This window comes from Tenrec ecaudatus, chromosome 11, assembly GCF_050624435.1.
Source record: "Tenrec ecaudatus isolate mTenEca1 chromosome 11, mTenEca1.hap1, whole genome shotgun sequence".
In the NCBI taxonomy this organism is placed as follows: Eukaryota; Metazoa; Chordata; class Mammalia; order Afrosoricida; family Tenrecidae; genus Tenrec; species Tenrec ecaudatus.
Genome location: NC_134540.1, coordinates 89,617,385 through 89,638,243, shown reverse-complemented (window position 1 = coordinate 89,638,243; position 20,859 = coordinate 89,617,385). Strand labels below are relative to the sequence as shown.

The window sequence follows — 20,859 nt, the reverse complement described above, 5'->3', positions numbered from 1 at the left end:
GGAGAAGCCACATGAACCTACCCTGATGCAGACCTGGGTGCTGGAGAAGCCGTGTGGAGACCCTTGTCAGTGCTGAGATGCTTACACGTTCACAGACTCGGCTTTCCTCCTGCAGTCGGCATCATTGCGTGTGTTTTGTGAGATGGAGGAGGACTTGTGGATTGGTGTCAGACATATGGGTTAATGTTGTACTTGTGGGCTTGGGCAGCACTGGATTGGGATGTTTTCTTGATGCGCACTTAACCTACATATAAAACTCTCTCTTATAATTTCTGTGGATTTGTTTCTCTAAAGGACCCAGACTGACACACTGAGTCATAGGGTACTTCTATTCCCAGTTGTTTGAAGAAGCACAGTTTCATTTCCCACAGTGCTCTACCATTTTACAGTCCCATTAGCATTTTGGAAGGGTTCCAGTCACTACACAACTCTCCAGCGTGTGGTTTCCCCTTCAGAGACAGTTGTTTGGAATGTATGTTACTGGAATCCCAGTAGCAATACTTTTTGACTCCCCCTGTCTCTCTGACACACATGTACATACTACATACATCTATAGTAGAGAGGCAAGAAATGAGAGGAAGACCCCGAATGAGATGGATTGACACAGCGGCTGCAGTAACGGGCTCCAATGGAACTGTTGGGAGATGGCCCAGGCCCAGGCGGTGCTTCCTGCCATTGTGCACAGGCTTGCTCTACATTGGAAGTGACTCAATGGCACCTAATAAAGTACAAGTCCACGTCCATGTACAAAGGACCTTCCAAATATACACAGGAAAATGGAATTAAAAGAGAATGGAATTTTTCTACAGAATTTTTGAAGCTCCTCACGGAGAGTTGTGAGTTTGCTTTTCTCTCCTGCGAGACTCTGGCCCCTGAACATTAGTATCCCACCCTGCTCCAGATTTCCAGTACTGTTAAAGGAATGTTGTTAACAGACGGCTCCACACTTCTGACTGGAGGGACAGTAACACACGTGGAGTTGGAATATCTTGGGAAAGAGAGGAAAGGCAATGAGAAACAGCGAGGTTCCCTGGAGATAACTGAGTTTGGAATACCAAGTGCAATGCAAGGAAAATGAATAGGAGCTCTCGTGGCGTAATGGGTATGAGTTGGGCAGCTAATCTCCAGGTCAGCAGTTTGAAACCACCAGCTGCTTCTCAGGAGAAGGCTGAGACTCTCTTCTCCTGTAAAGAGTGACAGACTTGGGAATCCCCAGGGCCAGTGCTATCCTGTCCTACAGGATCACTCTGAGTTAGGACTGACTTATGTCAGTGAGTTTGGTTTTGTCTTGTTCGTGGTTTGGGAAGGTGGGTGGTTTCCTTGCCTCACCTTCTCCCTTGGGGCCATTTGCAGGGTGGGCTGGTGAGGGAGGGCTTGGCCATCCAGACACCAGCACGGTTGGGTTTCCTTTGGTGAGAAGGCAGTTGTCTTCTTTCTGCACTGCTCGCCCTCCCCTTGAACTCTTCCGAAGTCCCCGAGTTGCACAAATGGTTTGTGCTTGACGAGGAACTGGAGGGTGACAGCTCTGGGCCCACTGAGTGGTGCTGAGAAAGAGGCCCAATGCGATCTGCTTCTGCAGAGGTGACGGTCATGAGCGGCACATTGTCTTGCTCTGCACCACACAGGGTCACCCTGAGTCAGACTCGATGGCAAATCGTTTTTACTTTCAGGTCGTACAGGATTTCTTTTATGTATGCCATAGAAATATACTCTAGTCCAATGATTCCGTTCACTTCTTCCCCATGAAGGGAGTGAAATAGCCACATGGCTGACTGAAAATGTATTAGGCTGTGGAAATACACTGAAAACATGGTGACTTGCTCGGCATTTTCTGTTCCCCCCACCCACCCCCACCCACCATTTTCTCTTATAGCATATTGCACTTCCATTATCCTTTCATTTCTTATTATTTTCTGGTATCTGAGTCAAAACTGGCAGCCAGCTTTCTGTCCTTTTGACTCAACTTTTCCATTCCAAAACAATCCCCAGTCCACGTTGATAATTTCAGCTTGCTGTATGCTTAAGTGTGAATTAATTATATGTTACAAACTCAACATCCCAAGACTCATTGTATTAGAGCTTTGTTTTTCATTTTCTTTGGAGAGCGCCGTGCCTGGCGTACCGCTCCACCAAGATGTATTATCTTCTTAATCTTGAGAGGACCATGTTTTATTCCGTGTAATTAACTTGACATTATTTTGCTCAGAAATTTAATTCATTCCAGACCTTAGCTTCCAAGAGAGATTTGCATGACGCATAATTTACAAAGTAACGAAAACCACAACACAGGCCGGCAAATTCCGCCCCCCACCCCCACCCACCCCCTCATCCCCCGACCCACCGACATTAAACCTGGGGTGGCCATGAGTTTGAGAATGACAATGTGATGTGCATCTATGTTTTTGTGGTTTGTTTTTCTGCAGTGTGTGATATTCCTCTGTATGACATATGTGACTACAACGTCTCCAGAGACCGATGCAAGGAACTCGGGTGTTGCTTTTATAAAGACGTCTGCTACGAAAAGGCAGTTCCCAGTGAGTATTCAGGATCCTGCCTCCCAGCTTAGCGTGAACTCCAGAGCCGCTCCGGGGACGCAGGCGGCTTTCCTTGGAGTCTGTGTCGGTCGGAGAGACTCCTCTTTTGACTTATTTTTTTTTTTGGTGGTATGCCAACATGCTTCTGTTCAGTGCATTAGTGGGAGCCTGGAGACCTTGAGGAAAGTTTAACCTACAGGGTTTGTGGAAACCAAAGCCTTACCCACAGCCATTGAGGCCCATCCGACTCACACAGGCTCAGCCCTGTGGCTTACATCGTCTGAGAACGTTCATTCGCAAGTAGGATAGATTGGGTGTTGAAGACGATGTGAAGGTCCCCCTTTCGTGGAAGCATCTGGCCATTCTTGGGGGTTGGAGGAGGCGGGGCTTGAGGAAACAGAGCTATACAGACAGATTGGGGGTAGCCTGGTTCATGCTAGCCACGCAAGTGTCTCATCACAGGTGAGTTAGAGTTATTCAGGTCAGGACCAATCGAAGACAACCTCCTACAGGGCATTCTCTGGGGGCTACATAAAACATAGACCCACGACTGATGGTGTGGTTAAGAGTTAGACTGCTAACTGCAAGACTGGCCATTCAAAACCACCAGGTGCTCCAAAGGAGAAAAGACGGGGTTTCTACTGCCGTCAAGAGTTAAAGCCTTGGGAAGACACGGGGAGTGGATATCAGGGGCTCAAGTGGGAAGAGAAGGCTTTGAAAACGATGATGGCGGCATATGTGCAAATGTGCTGGACACACTGGATGGATGTATGGAATGTGATGAGATGTACGATCTCCCAATAAAAGTATTTAATAATAAAAAAGAGTTACAGCCTCAGAAACCCAAGGGGGCAGTTCTGTCTTGTCCAGGAGTCTTGCTGGAAGTCTGCGAGGCCTCCATGGTAGTAAGGTTTTCTTTTTGAAATCCCTCAAGTGTGAAATGCTTCCTGGTGGAAGGGTCTGAACAAGTAGGCACTCATGGAAGGGGCAGACCACCGGCAAGTTGGGGAGAGCCATTCACCCCTCACCATTCACCCTCGACCGCTTCCCCCATCAGGCCTCGAAGGCTTCGTAAAGCAGACACATCCTCACAAGAACCACAGCATTTCCCCCTGCCCCGAGTGCAGCGAAAGGGAGCGGGTGCAGCGGGAGATGCACAACGCATGCTGTCGTCGGCATGGGATGTTTTAATTCTATTGTCTGGATACGATCTGACATGCTGGAGCTTGGCCTTCTGGGCCTCAGCCATTTTACAAATTAGTATTTCCAAATAGTCACAGCGTTCCACTTGAAAGTTCATACTCTTCCTTGCCCTGTTTAGTGTCCCTTGAAAAGAGAAGGCAAATGAGATCCGAGAACTGACTGGGAAGCGCCATGTGCAGTGGAATGAAAGGCGTGCAAGTCATGTCTGTACAACTCCGCTCAGGTGGGAAGTCCTCCCCCCGCAGGGCAGATGTAGCTGGTACAGAATTACGGCACTGATGGTTTGGGAAAAGCCACTCGACTCTCCTTGCTTCAGGCCACCCATCTTTTCTATCTGTGCCACTCTCAGTCACAGGACACTTGCTGTCTGTGACGTGGCAGGATGACCCCGGCCCTGGTGGCACAGCGGTTAAGTGTTCAGCAGCTAACCATAAATGCCAGCTGCTTGAGCCCACCCAGCGCCCCCTGAGAGGAAAGATGAGACAGTGCTGGAAACCCTGTTGGGGTTGAGTGGATGGCGCTGGTTGGGGGGCTGTCCTCCCTCCCCCTTCTCTACCTTCAAGCTTGACCGAATTCCTCCAGGACAGCTAGAGCCCACGGCTTCCAATCCCTGTCTTCTTGTACCGAGTCTGACTTATGTAACAGAAATGTGAGTGAGGGATGACTGCTGATCCCTCAGCCTCAAAACTAGAAGCCAGCTCCTCTGGGAAGACGCGGGTACACGCTGGGACAGTGGCTGGAAGGGAGAATGCCTTAGAATGGCCTGGCTGGCCCGAGTGGGGAGTCCATCCTGCTATTTGGAGATTTGGCACCGAGTAGGTCAAAAGATGTTTGGCTTCTCCCAAAAGGGCACATCTGAGGTCCCAACTGACACAATTAAGTGACGGGAGGATTTTATGATGGAAACTTTCTATTCAGATCTGGATGTAGAAGACTTGGGGCAAAGCCTTCCTCACTCCTTTACGCCCAACCTCTGGGAGGCCCCACAGCTGCAGCATTCAGATAATCCTACATCGTTCCCTGCACTTGCAGGTGGAAGGGATCGGACGTGAATTCCTGTTTTTTTTCTCCCAAATAATTTTTAATTGCGAAAATTACAGTACCACAAAAACACCATTTGAAAGGGCAATAAGGAGTGATTTTTAGTACAGCAATAATTTTAAACATATTGCTACCAAATCATCGAAACAAAATTTCCCAAATACGAAGTTACTGTTTCCTGACATAGGCTCCATCTAGGTCTGTACCCTTCTGAAGTCAGAGTTTTCATTGCTGTAACCTTTCCCTGATTGTTCCCACGTTCGACGATGCCCCTTCCACACATCCTGCCAACACTTATGGCTGTTTGCTTTTTACTATCGTAATCTTTGTGAATATGGAGCTTCATCTCATTTGGTTTATATTCCTCTGAGTAATGATGCTACACATCCTTCCATATGATGCTTCCTGGTCATTTGTAGCTCTTCTCTTGAAAAATGTCTATTCAATTCCTTTATCCATCTTTAAATTGACTATCTTATTATTGTGGAATTATGAGTGCTCTTTATACATTTTGTCAACTAGACCTTTATCAAATACGATGATTTGTGCTTCTTTCTCCCACTCTGTGGGTTAGCTTTTCTTTTTCTTGATGAAGTCATTTGAAGTATGAAAGCATTTAATTTTCATAATTTCCAGTTTATCTATTTTTAATTTGGCTGCTTGTGTTTTTTGGTGTCATCCCTAACAAACTAATAAAGGCACATCAATTGACTGTGTTTTCTTCTAAAATTTTCCTAGTTTTCTCTCTTATATTTAGCCCTTTAATTTGAGTTAATCTTTGCATATTGTTCTAGGAAGCTGATGAACTGCTTTCTTTTGTATGTGGACATCCACTTGTCCCAACACTTCCTTGTCCCCAGGCTGTACTGTTCCCCCCATTGAATTGTCTTGGTATCTGAGGTAGTTAATTTGGTGTGCCAACCTGGCCCATAAATGCATGTGGGGTTAATTGAAGGGCAGAGGGATAAATGGCTCGTTGAGCCTCGCCTTTCTAGTTCTCAGGTCTCTTGCTTTGGGATGGTCGGACCAGGGTGCAGCTGCCTAAGCATTTCCCTGCTTCAGCTGGCAAGGCTCACTTCCTGCAAGGCATCCCCGAGGAGAAGGAGCATGGACCTACCCCAATGCAGCCCTGGATACTGGAGCAGCCGCACCAGCGCTGAGATGCTTACATGTTCATTGATTCGGCTTTCCTCCTGCAGTCGGCATCATTGCATGTCTTTTGTGAGATGGAGGAGGACTTTGTGGATTGGTGTCAGACATACATTGGACAGGTGAGCTTGGGCAGCACTGGGTTGAGATGTTTTCTTGATGTGCACTTACTCTTTATATAAAACTCTCTTATACATAGGAGTTTCTGTGGATTTGTTTCTTCAATGTACCCAGACTAACACAGCAACCTTTTCCAGAATTAACTGCACATAAATATATATGATTATTTCTAGACTCTCAATTATTTTCTGTCACTGCGTATGTTTGCTAACAAGGAATTTGCTTAGATTTTGCATATCTGAGTATGTCTTACTTTCTCTTTAGTTTTTGAAGACTATAGCTGTAAGTAAAATTCTTTAAACATTTTGAGTATTTCATCCTAGCAATTTCTAGACTCCATGGTTTCTCATAAGAAGGCTTCTGTTAACCTACTGAAAAACCTTTACATGTGATAGATTTTCAAGACTTTCTCTGTGTCTTCTGAGAGTCTGATTATGCTGAATCTCTGTGTGGGTCTCTTTGAATTCATCTTACTTGGATTCTGATGAGTTTCTGGGATGTCTAACTATTTAAAAATCAAATTTTGGAAGTTTCCCTCATTATTTCTTCAAATACTCTGTGACCTTTTGTCTCCTTTCTTTTTTTCTTTTTTTTTTCTGAGTTCAAGTTTAATACAACTACAAAAGATCAATGGGCTTATGCCCCACTACTAGTACATGATACATATCAGGCCCTGCCCAAAACAACTCAGGGTCATTTTCACTGGGGTGTAGAAAGACTGCCCCTCCCCAGCCCCTACAAAAAAATGCCTATCCTATTATCAAATACCATGCTCTCAGTAGAGTCTAAGGCCTTATGTTTGAAACACGAAGAATACAAAAGAGGTTTGTTTTTCTCAAGGCTACTCATGGCTGCCTAGCACTGAAATGGTCCAGTGCTCACTTCTGCTTGGCGAAATACTCTCTGCTCTTCTGGACATCAGGCTTGATAGTATTGCTGCCAGGCTTCCAACCAGCAGGACACACTTCTCCATGTTTATCCGTGAACTGGAAGGCCTGAACCAGTCTTAGAGTCTCATCCACAGAGCGGCCCACAGGGAGGTCATTTACAGTGATCTGCCTAAGAATTCCTTTATCATCAATGATGAAGAGGCCCCTAAATGAGATGCCTTCATCCACCTTTAAGACCCCATAGTCCTGAGCAATGGTACGCTTGGCATCTGATACCAAAGGAATGTTCATAGGCCCTAAGCCTCCTTCTTTCTTGGGTGTGTTGATCCAAGCCAGATGGCAGAAGTGAGAATCCACAGAAGCACCAATCACTTGGCAGTTGAGTTTCTTAAATTCTTCTGCCCTGTCACTGAAAGCAATGATCTCCGTAGGGCACACAAAGGTGAAGTCAAGAGGGTAAAAAAAGAACACGATGTATTTTCCTTTATAGTCAGTCAGGCTGATATCTTTGAACTGACCATCAGGCATAACAGCTGTAGCTTTGAAGTTGGGGGCAGGGTGCCCAATTTTGGCAGTTCCTGAAGACATCTTGTTAACAGCAGGGGCACCTACAGGAGCGAGCACCCGTCGTCACCAGCCGGGGAGAGCGTCTTGTCTCCTTTCTTTATGGGACTCCCATTATTTCTATGTTGGTGCTCTTGATGTCCCAAAGATATCTGAGGTTCTGTTTATTTTCTCTTGATCCAATTTTCCTTTTGGCTCACAAGTTTAGCTAAAGTTAATGGACTTATCTTCATATCTGCTGACTCTTTCTTCTACCTGCTGACATTTGCTATTGAGCCCCTCTTGTTACTTTTTCTTTTTAACATTTCAAAAGTTGTGTTGACACATAGTTCACACATTATACAATTGAATGGGTTAAGCATATTAAAAAGTTTTATAATCATCACCCAAACAATTTAAGAATATTTTCTTTGTTCTTGTACTCCTCATTAGCTCCCAATCCTGCCTCCCAACCTCCCCTGCCATAATCCTGAAAAATTATTAACACCGTTAATAATTAAAATAGATCTATCTCTCCTGGATTTCATATAAAGAAAAATATACATATATGCAAACAAGAAAGCAAAAAATACCACCCCAAATCTAATAACAATAACAAAACAAAAATCAGAAAACCTAAATAAAAAAGAAAGGAGAAAATGATGAAAACTAGAACAAATTAGAAATGGAAGAAGGGAGAACAAATGATTCAGTGTTATATTTTAACCTAATTACATCTGCATTCTACTTTCCACTCTGTCTAATTACAAGGCTATTGATATCCCTGGTCAATGGCCAGAGGGGATTCTTGCATGTGGGAACTCTGTAAGTGGATTTTGGGCTTTCACTGTCATCCATAGCCTTCTGCAAATTGGGTGCTCAGACTTTAAGCTCTAATACCATTCCCTTCTCTACTCTTGGATTTTATTATTTATGATCCTTGGATAACTCAGGTTGGTGTATTTCCTCTGTGTGGACTGGGCTGACACCTTACTTAGATGGCTGCTTGTTTCATTTTTTTTCCCTCAAAACCTTTTTATTGGGAGATAATACTGATATCATTCCAAAGTTCAACCACATCAAGTTGTATTGTCCAGTTGCTACCACAATCAGCTTCCAAACATTCTCTTTCTTCCTGAACTCCTTGATCTCCCCTTCACCTCTCCAGTACTGCATATCCTAGGAGCCCCTATTCTACTTGGCTTTATCCCTGGAGGCTCATCCATCTGGGTTTCATATACTGAGCAACTTATAACAAAAATTCAAGAGGGCTATCCCTAATGACAAAATACATCAAAGATAAACCCTAATATAAAGAAAAATTAAAACAAACACAACATGTTGAAAATCAGATAAGGCCCAACATTTTTTGGGAGGGAAAACAACAGACAAAGTTTCAACTGTTGAAGTTAGGTTTATCATTTTGATTGCCAATAGCCATTTTTTCTCTAAGATGCCATTATTTTTGATAACCTGGCCCCATCTGATTTCTTCTGTACATATTGTAATGCATTCAGATCCTCTGTCATCTCTTCATGAGGGCAAGTATCAAGTAGCGCCACCCTTCTTGTTCTCAGATTAAGACTGCGATTAAGTGTAAGCTCACCATCCATTTATATCTATGGCTTATTGGCGTTCCTGGTCCACATTGCAGGCGTCATTATCATGTCCTTGAGGCATATTGCTAATCTAGTGATAGTATTCTGATTTTTCCATTTCAGTTATTGTAATTTCAACAGAAAAAAATCTATTAACAATTGCGTCTCTTTAATCAATATTATATACTTGATGAAACATCATTTTTCTTTCTTTCTTTGTTCTTTAGACATGATTTCCTTTGAACAAATTGAAAATCGCTGATTTAAAGTTGTTGTCTACTGAGTTCAACATCAGAGCTTTTCTCAGAGGCAGTTTTTATTTATTTTTTAATTATCAGCTGAGATTTAATACAAATATCATATCATTCCAAATTTCAACCACTTCAACTAGAATGTACAATTGTTCCTACGATCACTTTCCAAAGATTCCCTTTCTAGAAGGACTCCTTGACATCATCTCCCCTTTACCCCACTTCCACCGCTGTACCTCCCTTTCCCCGAGCCCCTTATTCTACTTGCTGTCCCTCTAGGTTCATTGAGCCCAGGTTTCATATGCCCCAACCGGAAAAGCATATAACACATCTTCAAGAGGGAGACCTTGATTGACATAACATCTCTGAGATACACTCTAATATGAACAAAAACTGAAGAAAACAATACAAACCAAAAATACAGAAAAATTTGGAAACCAGACCAGGTCCGGACCACATCATAGGGGGAAATCTACTGACAAAGTTTTAACAGTTCAGGTCAGATTTATGCCTTTGATCTTCTATACTCCTCTCTCCCAATCAGGTGTAGTTTTTGTTGACTTCCCACCCCCACCAATATATGGACCATCTGTTTTTTGTTTTAACTCTCAGTTGTTGTTGTTGTTAAAAATGAGATATTTAAAATAATGCAATGTGGAAACTCTAGAATTCAGATTCCTTCCTCTATTCAGAGCTTGTTATTGCTATTTGTTGCCGTTTTTATTCAGTTTTGTGACTTTCAGAATTTAATTCAATAAAGCTTCAATTCCTTGTTTTGTGAAAATTCAGCACAGTTAACTTAGTGGTTAGCTAATGACTGGAAAGATTCTTTCCTTAGATGTTTGGAACTAGTCTGCTTGGGTCTCAGCCTGCCAAAGGACTCTGCGCTTATTTGGAGTACCACTTCAACATTCAGTCAGGCAGTGTAAGCTACCACCTTACTCTTGACTTCCTGCTTATACAGAGCCTGAAGATTAGGCAAAGGTGAAAGCTTAAATCAGCTCTGGGTATGTCCGCAGTCCTATGCATGCAGATGGTTTTCTAGATTTCTAGGAACATGTTAGGGGAATATTTCAAGGAATAGGGGGTATTTAAAACCCTCCTATAGGCCTATCAGTCCCCAGATTTTCCATGAAGGCTTTTTGGTTTGTCTGTTGTCTGACTCAGGAGCACTGGTGGCATAGAGACTATGTGTTTTGCTGCAATCCGAAAAGTCACGAGTTCACAGTCAGCAGGTGCACCTCCGGAGAGAAACGGGCTTTCTAATCCCGTAAAGAGTCTCAACCCCCTCCCCCCAGGGGCAGTTCTGTCCTGCCCTCGAGGGTCACTGTGAGATGGCAGGGACTCGATGGCAGTGAGTTTGTCTTGGATTTTTATTGTCTGGCTCAACTATTATTTACCACCTTAGGTCAATGCAACATAACAATTGCTTCTGATTTTTTCAATGATAAACAGCATAAATGGAAAAATCTGTTTGCATTGAGTGAGCTCCAAATCACTTGGCATAAAGACAAGCGGGTCTTCCCCCGCAGAACTAGTCAGTCCGATCCTGACACTTCGGTTTCAGAGGAGTCCCAGTCCTGTGCTGCTCTCTCTAGGACTCGCCAGATTGCTGGTGTTCAAGGCTACTTGGAGTTGAGGGCTTGAAGTTTGCATTAGACTATCAAATTAGTTTTCATTTCATTGACATCTTTCTCCTTCATGATGGCAAATGGGCCATCATCTTGTGTGAGTTGTAGCTCAGTGACATGGTATTATGACAGGGTCAGCTGTTTACCTTGGATAATTGATTCCTAGGTTGCTGCAAGCTTTCGGTGAACCTCAGGCTTTCTGAACAATTGATTCTATCTTTTTCTTGCTTTCATCGTGTTTTGGGAGGCAAAAGGTACGACATTCTTCACATCATTTCACTGATGCCACCCTGAAGTGACGGCTGGGACTTACTAACCATCTCGGCCAGTTGTGCCCACCTGAGTAGTGGGAAATATAACAAGGCATGGTGTTTTTTTTCCCTCAAGGAGCTCCATATTCTCCACCTGTCTTATCCTAAAACCCCTGACCTTCAGCCAGACCCTTATTTGGGAAGTGCTTTTGAGTTCTTGTCCTTTCAATGAAGAGTGCCACATCATCTTCCTGCACCCCAAAAACTCATTCTCTCCAGTATGTGACAAGCTCCTGAAGCTGAGCTTAGGGCACTGGGTAATGATTGGACCACAATGAGATGCTTTTGCCCTGTCATCTGCTTAGCATTTTATGGTATTGCCATTTCATGCACAAACCTCAATATTTGAGGGCAGCAGGTATTTACAATCCAGTTCATTTCCTTTCCATTGTGGATTTTCTTTTGTTCTTATTTTTAATAAGAGATATCCAGTATCTTACACACATATACAACTGAACTCTTTGATGAAGTTTGCTTTTGGGACCCATTATAGCAGGAAACCTCAAAATCCAACAGGTATGTGAGTTTAAATGTAAAATTTGACGTGGTATCCAGGGTGGGCCATAGTGTTTCGCAATGGCTCCAACTGCCTAACATTGCAAATGAAATGGAGGCCCAATAAAGTAGACTGGTGGAGTGGATAGTACACGAAGGTCCAAGTTGAGTGGGGGAACTCAACCACTTCAAGCGTTGTATTCCATCCCGAGTATCTTTTCATCAGGCATTTACACAAGCATTGGCTTTGTTGCATTGCTACGTAATGTCAAATATGGCCTTTTGGACTTGATCCTTCTCACTCATTTGGCAAATGAGCATCGTGCTCCGCAGCCTCTTACTTATTAGTGTCCTTAAGGAACTCAAGAAGAGACCACATGCTTTCAAGAGCGGCTTGTACTTGAAGAGGGCTCACAGCGTTGCAAGTGGGCATGTCATTCTCTCCTGGAGTCAAATAGGAATCCTCCTTCCATTCTTCTAGTTTTCATAAGCGGATTGTGTGGGCCTAGGCTTTTTCTTAACTTCTGACTTTGTTCACGCTTGAAGGGTCGGGCCATCTGTGGGAAGAGTCTGGGCAGTGAGCCCTAGACTTGGTTTCTCACTGTGCTCTCAAATGATTTTCCATTTCTTTGACATCTTTCTCGTTCAAGACAGCAAATGTACCTTTGTGCTCTGTAAGTTGTAGTATTCGGTGACAGGGTATTATGAGTTCTTTGTGCGCATAATTCCATGTTATGAAAACCTTTCACCAACTTCTTAAATTGGCTGGTTTGAAGTGCACATTGTGTTATGGCATAATCTGTATTATTAAGAACATGAACTTGGGGAATTAGCATTAGATCTTTGAGAAAGAAGTGGGAATTCAAAGAGAATGACTTGCCTTCATTCTTCAGCCTTGATTTAGGGTACATTATTTAACATGTCATTTCTTCTAAGTGTTTGACTTCAGCTTCTTTATGGGGCTTGCTGAGATGATTTCAAAACTTTGTTTAACTATCTTTGGGGAGAATTTACTAAGGTATGCCTTGAAGAAAATAACATTTTCTTCAATTGCTACTATTTCTGAATGATCATTCACAATAGATGGTTTATGATAAACCTTGCAGATAATTGGTAATAAATAGTGTTGCAGGCAAGACACTGTACAGGGAGAATAATAGAGACCCAGCTTCTCTCTTTTAGGTGCTTGCTATTGACAACAAAAACAGCAACAACAATCAGTAAAAGATCTACTGACAATTGAGTAATACTTATTGGCTAAATGGGTATTTCTTCAACAGAACTTGATGATATATAAATTCTGAGTTTATTTCATGAATTAAGACATACCATCACACTAAATTCACTCAAACCCATTGCCACCAAGTCAAGTCGGAGGAAAGTGAATCCACAGGGCTGAGAAGTGCAGTCCCAGAGGGTCGCCAAGGCTGCCATGTGCACTTCTTTACGGAAGTGCACATCCCAGCTTCCTCCAACGGAGCAGCAGGAGGGTTTGAACCACTGGACTTTTGGTTAATGGCAGAGTGCTTCGATTACTGTGTCATCAGGGCTCCTAAGAAATTCAAGAATTGGAGGGTTTCTTTCTTAAGGCCTCTTAGCCACTTTTTAACCCAATTAGTTACTTTTATCTTAACTTATTATATTCATTCAAATTATCTTAAAGGTACTTTCTCTGTGCCCAAGCCCTTTGCTACATCCTTGAACTGGGTATTTAGAGCTGTGAACAACTTACTCTAGCCCTTAGTTGTTAAAGTAGAACCTTGGTGGTTTTGATTTGCTGTCTCATGAGATGGTAGTCAGGATGTTAGTTGAGGTTGCCTTCATCTGAAGGCCCGGCTGGAGCTGGAGGATCACTTTCAAGGTGGCTTTCTTATATGGATGGCAACTAACAGCTACGTACTGTCACCAGGGAGCAGCTTTCCCTTGCCACTCAGGCTGCTTGAGTGTCCGGATGACAATGTTTTCAGGTTTCCCCCAGACCAAGTAGTCTTGATCCAAGGGAGACTAGGGGAGAAGATGAGTGTCTTTTGTGACCTCACCTAGTACCGTGTTGATTACAGTGGTCAACCCTACTTTGTGTGGGGAATCCATAGCAGGGCATCAAGACCAGAAGATGAGAATCATTGGAAGTCATCTTGAAGGCTAGTTGTCATTAGAGATTTGCAGGTAAAAATGTTAAAGTCTGTTTGTTTTCTTTCCCCTGACTTGGTGGGGTGAGCAGATGCTCATTGGAGAGGTGCTGCTGAAGTCAGGTCATTAGAAATAAGTCAATTCACTACAGCAGAACCTTCGAGAGTCCCCACTCCATTCTATGTTACAGTGTGCTAGCCTGTTGTCTTAGAACACCACACCTCCAAGTCTTCTTCCTCCGCCTTCTCCACAGCATCTCCTCACTGAGCTCTTAGGTACTGAGCCTCCCTGGTCAACAGGGGGTAACCATAGTAACAGGAATAACCTCAGTACAAGAAAAGAAAAATCAAAGGTTTGAGTTTCAACCTCCATTATTGGTCTGCCTTCAGCCCCCATGTAATAGGATTCTAAGCAACCCCCCCACTCCCCCCCCTCCCGTATCCCTGACCCCGCAACAGTAATTCGAACCCATTTCCTTGGGTAAATTCTGACTCATAGGCTCCTGGGGTTGCTATGAGGTGGAATACGATCCTATTGTCTAAGAAAGTCAAGTCCCATTAGAACCCCCTCACACGCATTGGAGGCAGCTTTCTCTACAACCATCACTTACCTTCCCAAGAAATTACACCTGGTATTATTACCACCGGTCAATGGCATTTGGAAATGGTTTAGACTGCAGCGGTTCTCAACCTGGGTGTCGAACGACCCTTTCACAAGGGTTGCTGGATTCATAACAGTAGCAAAATGACTGCCGAAAATAATGTTATGGTTTGGGGTCACCACCACACGAGGAACTGTATTAAAGGGTTGTGGTATTAGCAAGATGGAGAATCACTGATTTAGAGGGAGAGGGAGATGAAGAGCTCGAAGGGCATTAGTTTGCTTTAGTTAAGGATTTGCAGGTAAGCGTCTGAACGAGCGAGACAGCAATTCGCGAAGAGGATAACAGTCATCAAAGCAATGAGCATCATTGTGCATACATAGGCCAGCCACTAGAATCAGAACTGTGCTTGCGTTTGAGTTTTAATTTTTTCAAATGGCAACCTGTTGAAGAATAGTGTTACTCAACTACGCACAAAAACAAAACCCAACCCCCCCCCCCCCCCCGCACCAAAACAAACCAATGGCAGTGCAGTGGCTTTGGTGGGCGTGAGCCACCAACAGTTTGGTTAGCAACCTAGTGCCAGAGGGCCACCACTGTCCCCGAGCGCTCCTTGACTTAAGTATCTTCCCCAAAGTATCTGCCCCAGTCCTGAATCACCTGGACAAATGGAGATCCACATACCAGTTTCCCGAGTCAGCCCCCTCTCTAAAATCGTGAGGATGGCCCCGGGCCGTGCAGTGCTTCCTTCGATCGTGCATAGGGGCACTGCGGGTTGGTTGGCGTTGGTTCAATGGCACTAACAACAATACCCACTAAAGCGCCCTGGCCCAATGGGACTTCCCTGGATAGACAGCACCTGCAGGGAGGCAGTACCCCCTCCCCCCCCCCCCCCCCCCGAGGAAGGGGGAAGAAGGAACTGAGGAGGCATGCTCACTCTTTCCTTCCAACTCGCTCGGTGAGGAAGGAGAGAGGTTGACACGACTCCATGAATGGATGATTGGACACACAGAAGGTTCGGCCTAGAGGTCTCCCTGCTTGAAATACTCTCATGTTTTTATCGCGGAAGGGTTTAAGAGGGGACTTGAGCCATTTAGTGATTATGGAAAAACCACATGAGCAGAGGAAACTTGGTTACCAGCAGTGGAATTTGTGGATTATCCATTAGGTGTGTTTCTTATCTTTAGACATTGAGCTGAGTGTGGAGGTACGGTTTCCAGGGAGCTGGGGGTGGGGTGTGAAGACAAGATAACAGGAACCAAGGAGAGAAAGTGCCCCTGTTCTCTGGAGAGCAGAGAAAGGAGCACCATCTGTCCCACCTGGCTCCTTATTGGGCAGGTGTGGCCAGTTGTCCTCTGGGCGGCCACTCTCCACCCTGCTCAGCTGCCTTTCATGAGCTCCCGAGTGCTTTCTTCGGTCTGGGGTGAGTGTGGCAACCTCCACAGAGAGGTTCCAGAGAGGATGGGGTCAGAAGGGTCAAGCCTGGGCTGACTGGGCAGCAAGGAGGGATAAATGACAGCATTAGAGGGGAACTGGGATGTTGCAGTTGATGATGATGTTTTAAATCGATGATGCATTTGGTACCCATCTGATGGGCAAATGAAATTGCTTTTCAGTTTATGTGCAAGTATTCTCTGCCTTGATCGTGATCATCTCCGGGGCCTTTGTTATCACTATAATTTACAGGTCAGTCACTTTTGATTATTTCAAGTTTAAGGCCGGAACTTACAGGGTGGGAGAAGAAAAGAAATCCAAGCCATTTAAGTACAGCCCACAGACCCTTTCTTCACCCTCATCTTCGACTGTACCTGCTCCTTCGGGTTTGATGCTGAGGGAAAACCAGGAATCATACACTTTTGCCTATGTGACGAGGTGAGCTGTCTGTATTGGAAGCACCTGACCTTATTTTCTCCTGAGCTATTGTTAGTAGCAGTGATAACATAAGCAGCCTTTAATGAACACCTCACATGCCCACGGGGTCATCTCATCAGCTCAGCCTGACAAGCACCTCCTGGCAGAGGTGTCGTTCCCACTACCAGGGAGCTGATTCCCACTCCTAGTGATCCTCTTGAGGATTTCTGAGATTGTACATCTTTATAGGAGCAGAGAGCCTCATCTGTCTCCATTTGGTGAGTTTGAACCATCAGTTGGTGAGTTTGAACCATCTACCTTGCAGTTAGCATGACCAATGCCAAACCAAAGGTGCTGTTAGTGTCCCCTTGTTCAGACGCTTAATGTCAGTACCAAGGAAGCCTAGCAATGTGCCAAAGTCTCAGTTCTTATGGAGTAGGACTGGGACTTCAACTCAGGCCAGGTGTGTCCTAAGCCCATGATGGCTGTTTCGTGTCCAGGACTCACATGGTTGGTTATGTCCTTTGAAGTCATATTGGTCAAAGGCGCTATATAGTTCGGAGGCATCTCAGAGGTGAATTTCTCTCCTGTCATTTTAATGAAGATAAACTGGAGACCCAGAAAGACCAGGACACTTGGCCCTGTCTTCCAGCCCTAGTTCCCTCCATGGATCAGAACTGGGTTTTTGATCTCCTCATTTCAGGACCAGGCTGTTTGTACCCACAAAGCCTCTGCTTGTGACACACCACTCACGAACTGCGAACAGCAGCCTCTGTCACTTTGTCTGACAGTCCAGAAAAGCCACACTCCTAATGGAAGAGATGCTGGTCGGGTATTTTGACGGGTCTAACTGTAACTTTCAGCATGGCATACAGCTTTGCCACCCCATTTTCTGCCCCAGGGAATTTGGTGTCACGTATGAAACATCTATTTGGAGCATATATCAAAAACAAAACTGGGAAAATTGGAGGCAAAACATCTATCTTTAAAAAAATGACGATGGCAACAAATGTACATATGTTCTTGACACGATGGATGGATGTATGGATTGTGATAAGAATTGTAGGAGCCCCCGATAAAATGATTAAATAAAAAGAAATAGACATGCACAAGTACGAAATGTGCATCGTAAGCGGGGCATCGTGGAATTGTTCCGTTTTTCGTGTCTCTGATTGTGATAAAAACTCTCTTCCCATCAGAGTTGTTCAAGAGAGCAGGCGAGAAAAAGAAGTCTCTAAGAACACACATTCATCGGTCAGTGATAAAGGCGATAAGTTCCCAGCCAGTGGCAAAACGTCTCAGGAGTCATCTGTGCTGACGGGACAGAAAACTTCAACCTCGGGAGAAAGTAAGCCCACCTCTTCATTCTCTTCGGGTTTAGAGCAGAGAGCATCGCTTTATTTCCTTGCAGCATTTCCTATGTGAAGAACATTCCATCATTGCCTTGGCACTTCCACAGAAGTTTATACATTTTTTTCCAGTTTTGTATCCAAATATTTGGACTCTGCTCTCAATGTGTTTCCTGCTTCAGAAGCACATTATCTTACATACAGATTACCTTCCTCCTTGCTAGTCGCCTCACCACCACTGTTAGTGGGAAATGCGCGCGCGCGCGCGTGTGCGTGTGTGTGTGTGTTGAGGCTCAGTGGGCTGGAGTGAAGAGCAAGCAAACCTGCAGAGGGAGTCCAGTGGGTGGAATCCCACCATTTGTGCTTTGAATGTAACTTCCTCCTGGGGTGGGGTGGAGGGTGAGGGGCCCTCTGGCCACTCTGGTGGTGGTAGTGGTGGTGGTTAAAGAGGCGTGAAGACATGTTAAGCACTTCTCTGTTTTTCACCAAGCTCGGTAGTCAAAATACTTACTGACACTTTTAGGAGGCCTGTCTAGCTTCCTCTGTGTTTATCTATTAGCCACTTGCGAAGTTAGAGAAACCTTCCACCGTGTTTGTATGAAGATCATAGGGGTGTTTCCTGATAAATTAGTCACATTTACTTAATGTTTTCCTGGAGGGAGCAACCGATAAGGAAAAACTAGAAGCTCAGAGACAGGTACCCAAGCTTGGGGCAGAGAGAAATGGGACCGACCTTTTCATCAGAACTGGAATGCTGTGACCCTATCACAATCAGTGCCCGTGTAAGTGGCACTTGCCCATCGGGCACGGTGTTTGCCGCTCGCCTTTCTGTGTGATGGAGCAATAACCTCCGAGGGCTCGTCGAAAGAGCTTCTTTCTCATCTCTGCTACGAGAGACGTAGGGTTAGGATAAGGTACTGTGACCTTAGCTTAGTGGCCTGTACATAAGAGCCATGTGTAGGTCATGTAGATGTTCAAAGAACGTGATGACACTTCATTGGATTGATGACTGTTCCACTACAATGTTTTTAATACAGCGGAAGTATTAACAATATCACAAGCTGAAGAATCAGAGGGATGAAATGGATTAGAAGGAGCGAAGCCTGACAGAATTACCCAAATGAAACTGCACAGCTTGTGAAATGTGTGATGGGGCCACCTAATGAGGAAAAAAAAAGCTATTTTAAAAGTTACTTCTTGCTTTCCATTGCCTTATTTGATGTCATGTGTTTCAACTGCTTTAGTGTCTTTTTAATGCAACATATCTAGAGTCTTGTTCATTCACCCCATAATATAAAATTGACTCGTGAGATTTTAAACTTGGCTTTGGTATAAAATTTTGAAATCGGATGTGCCCTTTACACTTCCACTACATCTCAACTTAAAGCTAGGCCTATTTCAAGTGCTCAGTAATCAAGTGCTTGTGGTTGGGAGCTGTGCCCAACTCCGGAAGATATCCCACACACCAATGGGATCTCTAGGGTGGATACTTGGAGCTCTCCTAGAGAATATCACCAAGGACAGGGCGCGTTTCCTTCTGCTGAACACAGACTCTCTCTGAGTTGGGGCTGCCTCAATGGCACACAACCACATACAACATACGTATACATGAGGGTGTGTAGATAATACGCACACATACATATGCACGTGTATATTTTATTATTGTAAGTTTACACACAACATTCTTTGCCAAGTCAACATTTTCAAGGTGTACAATTTAGGTATTTGTTTAAAAGGGTTTTTTAGCTTATGCTGATAGATCATTGGGGTTGCTATGAATTGGAAATGACTCGGCACCTAATATGTACCGTAATGATTGCTGAAGAATCATCAAGACCCAAGAAGGGCAGAATCTTCAACAATCGCTTGCTGAAATCCTCCAGTTTGCAGTAAAGTGAATTTTGGTGTCAGTGACTAGCAAATGCTAATTATATACATACACATTTGCCAGCTCAGGAAAGTATCTTAATTTTAGAGTCTCGTGTGTTTTACCTTAGATTTATTTGAAGAACTTGCATTCTCCAGTATAACAGTAATTCTTATATTTATAAGTCACAGGCTTTAACATTTAAAATTTTATTATTAATATTTTAAAATTCATTTGATTTTGTTATCCTTGAGCATACCTGCAGCAGAACACACACAATTTACTCATTAACTTATACAATTCGTGACTGATTACATTCTTCAACTTGTACAACCAGTCTTACTTTTTTGAGTGGCTCTGCCTCCAATAAAATAGTCTCACTGCACCCTGGGGTCCCTGTCTGATCGTTCCAATTGCTGTTATCAATATGATTCGGTACAGAGATATCTGTTTCCCCCAAAAGCTTTAAAACATAAGTTTTATCAACCTCTAATTCCTATATCATGCAATTCAGTGGTTCGAATGTAAGATCATTGTACAGGCATCACCACAGTCAATTTTCGAACATGATCTTCACTTTTGTACTAATTTTGTGGGTCCCTATTTTCCTCCAATTCTCTCCTGCCAGGACCTTAAGGAACTATTATTCCAGTTGCATATCCTGAATTTCATCTAAAGAAAAACATCCCAGAAACAAACAACAAACCCGAAAACAATAACAGTAGCAATAGCAAACAAAAACCTCAATAAAAAAGAAAGCAGGAAATAATAAAAGCTGGGACAAATTTAAAATGGGTCAAAAGGCAGAACATATGATAAAGGTTAAATTTTAGTCGAATTACATCTGCAAGAATCTACTTTCCAGCACACTCATCAGATAGCAAGGTATTCACATCCCTGATCAATGGTGAGAAGGAATTTACCACAGACTTAATTCATGTGGGGACCTTGTACATCTGGCTTTCCCTGCCATCCATAGCCTTCTGCACACCAGGTGTTCAGGATTAGCTTAAATACAATTCGCTCCTCTGGTATTGGATTTTATTATTTACAACACAGGATGGTGTGATTCTTCCAGGTGAACTTAGCTGATACCCCAATTATATGGCTGCTTGGTTAGGACAAGACTTTAAGACCCCAGCTGCTATTGTTTGATAGCACCCTCCGATTTCTTCCCCACAATTTGCTGTAGTACTGATAGCTTCGGTGATCTCTTCATGAGGACAACTATCAAGTTGGGCCGTGACATAAGAACTAATTGTTTGGACGTTAGAGCTACAATCACGAGTCCAAAA

The 20,859-nt window shown here is 43.8% G+C and overlaps 1 protein-coding gene and 1 pseudogene across 1 annotated transcript; one reads left to right on the top strand and one right to left on the bottom strand.

Annotated features, from left to right (window-relative positions):
* Positions 1 to 1,098: 1,098 nt before the first annotated feature.
* On the top strand, positions 1,099 to 18,864 carry TEX29 (testis expressed 29). The gene is made up of 5 exons (XM_075562690.1): positions 1,099 to 1,102; positions 2,424 to 2,534; positions 16,114 to 16,183; positions 17,548 to 17,696; positions 18,735 to 18,864. Exons 1-5 carry the CDS (start codon positions 1,099 to 1,101, stop codon positions 18,776 to 18,778), a joined length of 378 nt encoding a protein of 125 aa, XP_075418805.1. The 3' UTR covers positions 18,779 to 18,864.
* Positions 6,622 to 7,537, bottom strand: LOC142460821 (peroxiredoxin-1 pseudogene; annotated as a pseudogene).
* Positions 18,865 to 20,859: the final 1,995 nt, after the last annotated feature.

What these genes read in the sequence shown, in the direction of transcription:
- TEX29 (XM_075562690.1), top strand. An exon ending in CTACGAAAAGGCAGTTCCCA is followed by an intron (nt 2,535 to 16,113) that starts GTGAGTATTCAG and finishes ATTGCTTTTCAG; the next exon opens with TTTATGTGCAAGTATTCTCT. An exon ending in GTTATCACTATAATTTACAG is followed by an intron (nt 16,184 to 17,547) that starts GTCAGTCACTTT and finishes TCTTCCCATCAG; the next exon opens with AGTTGTTCAAGAGAGCAGGC.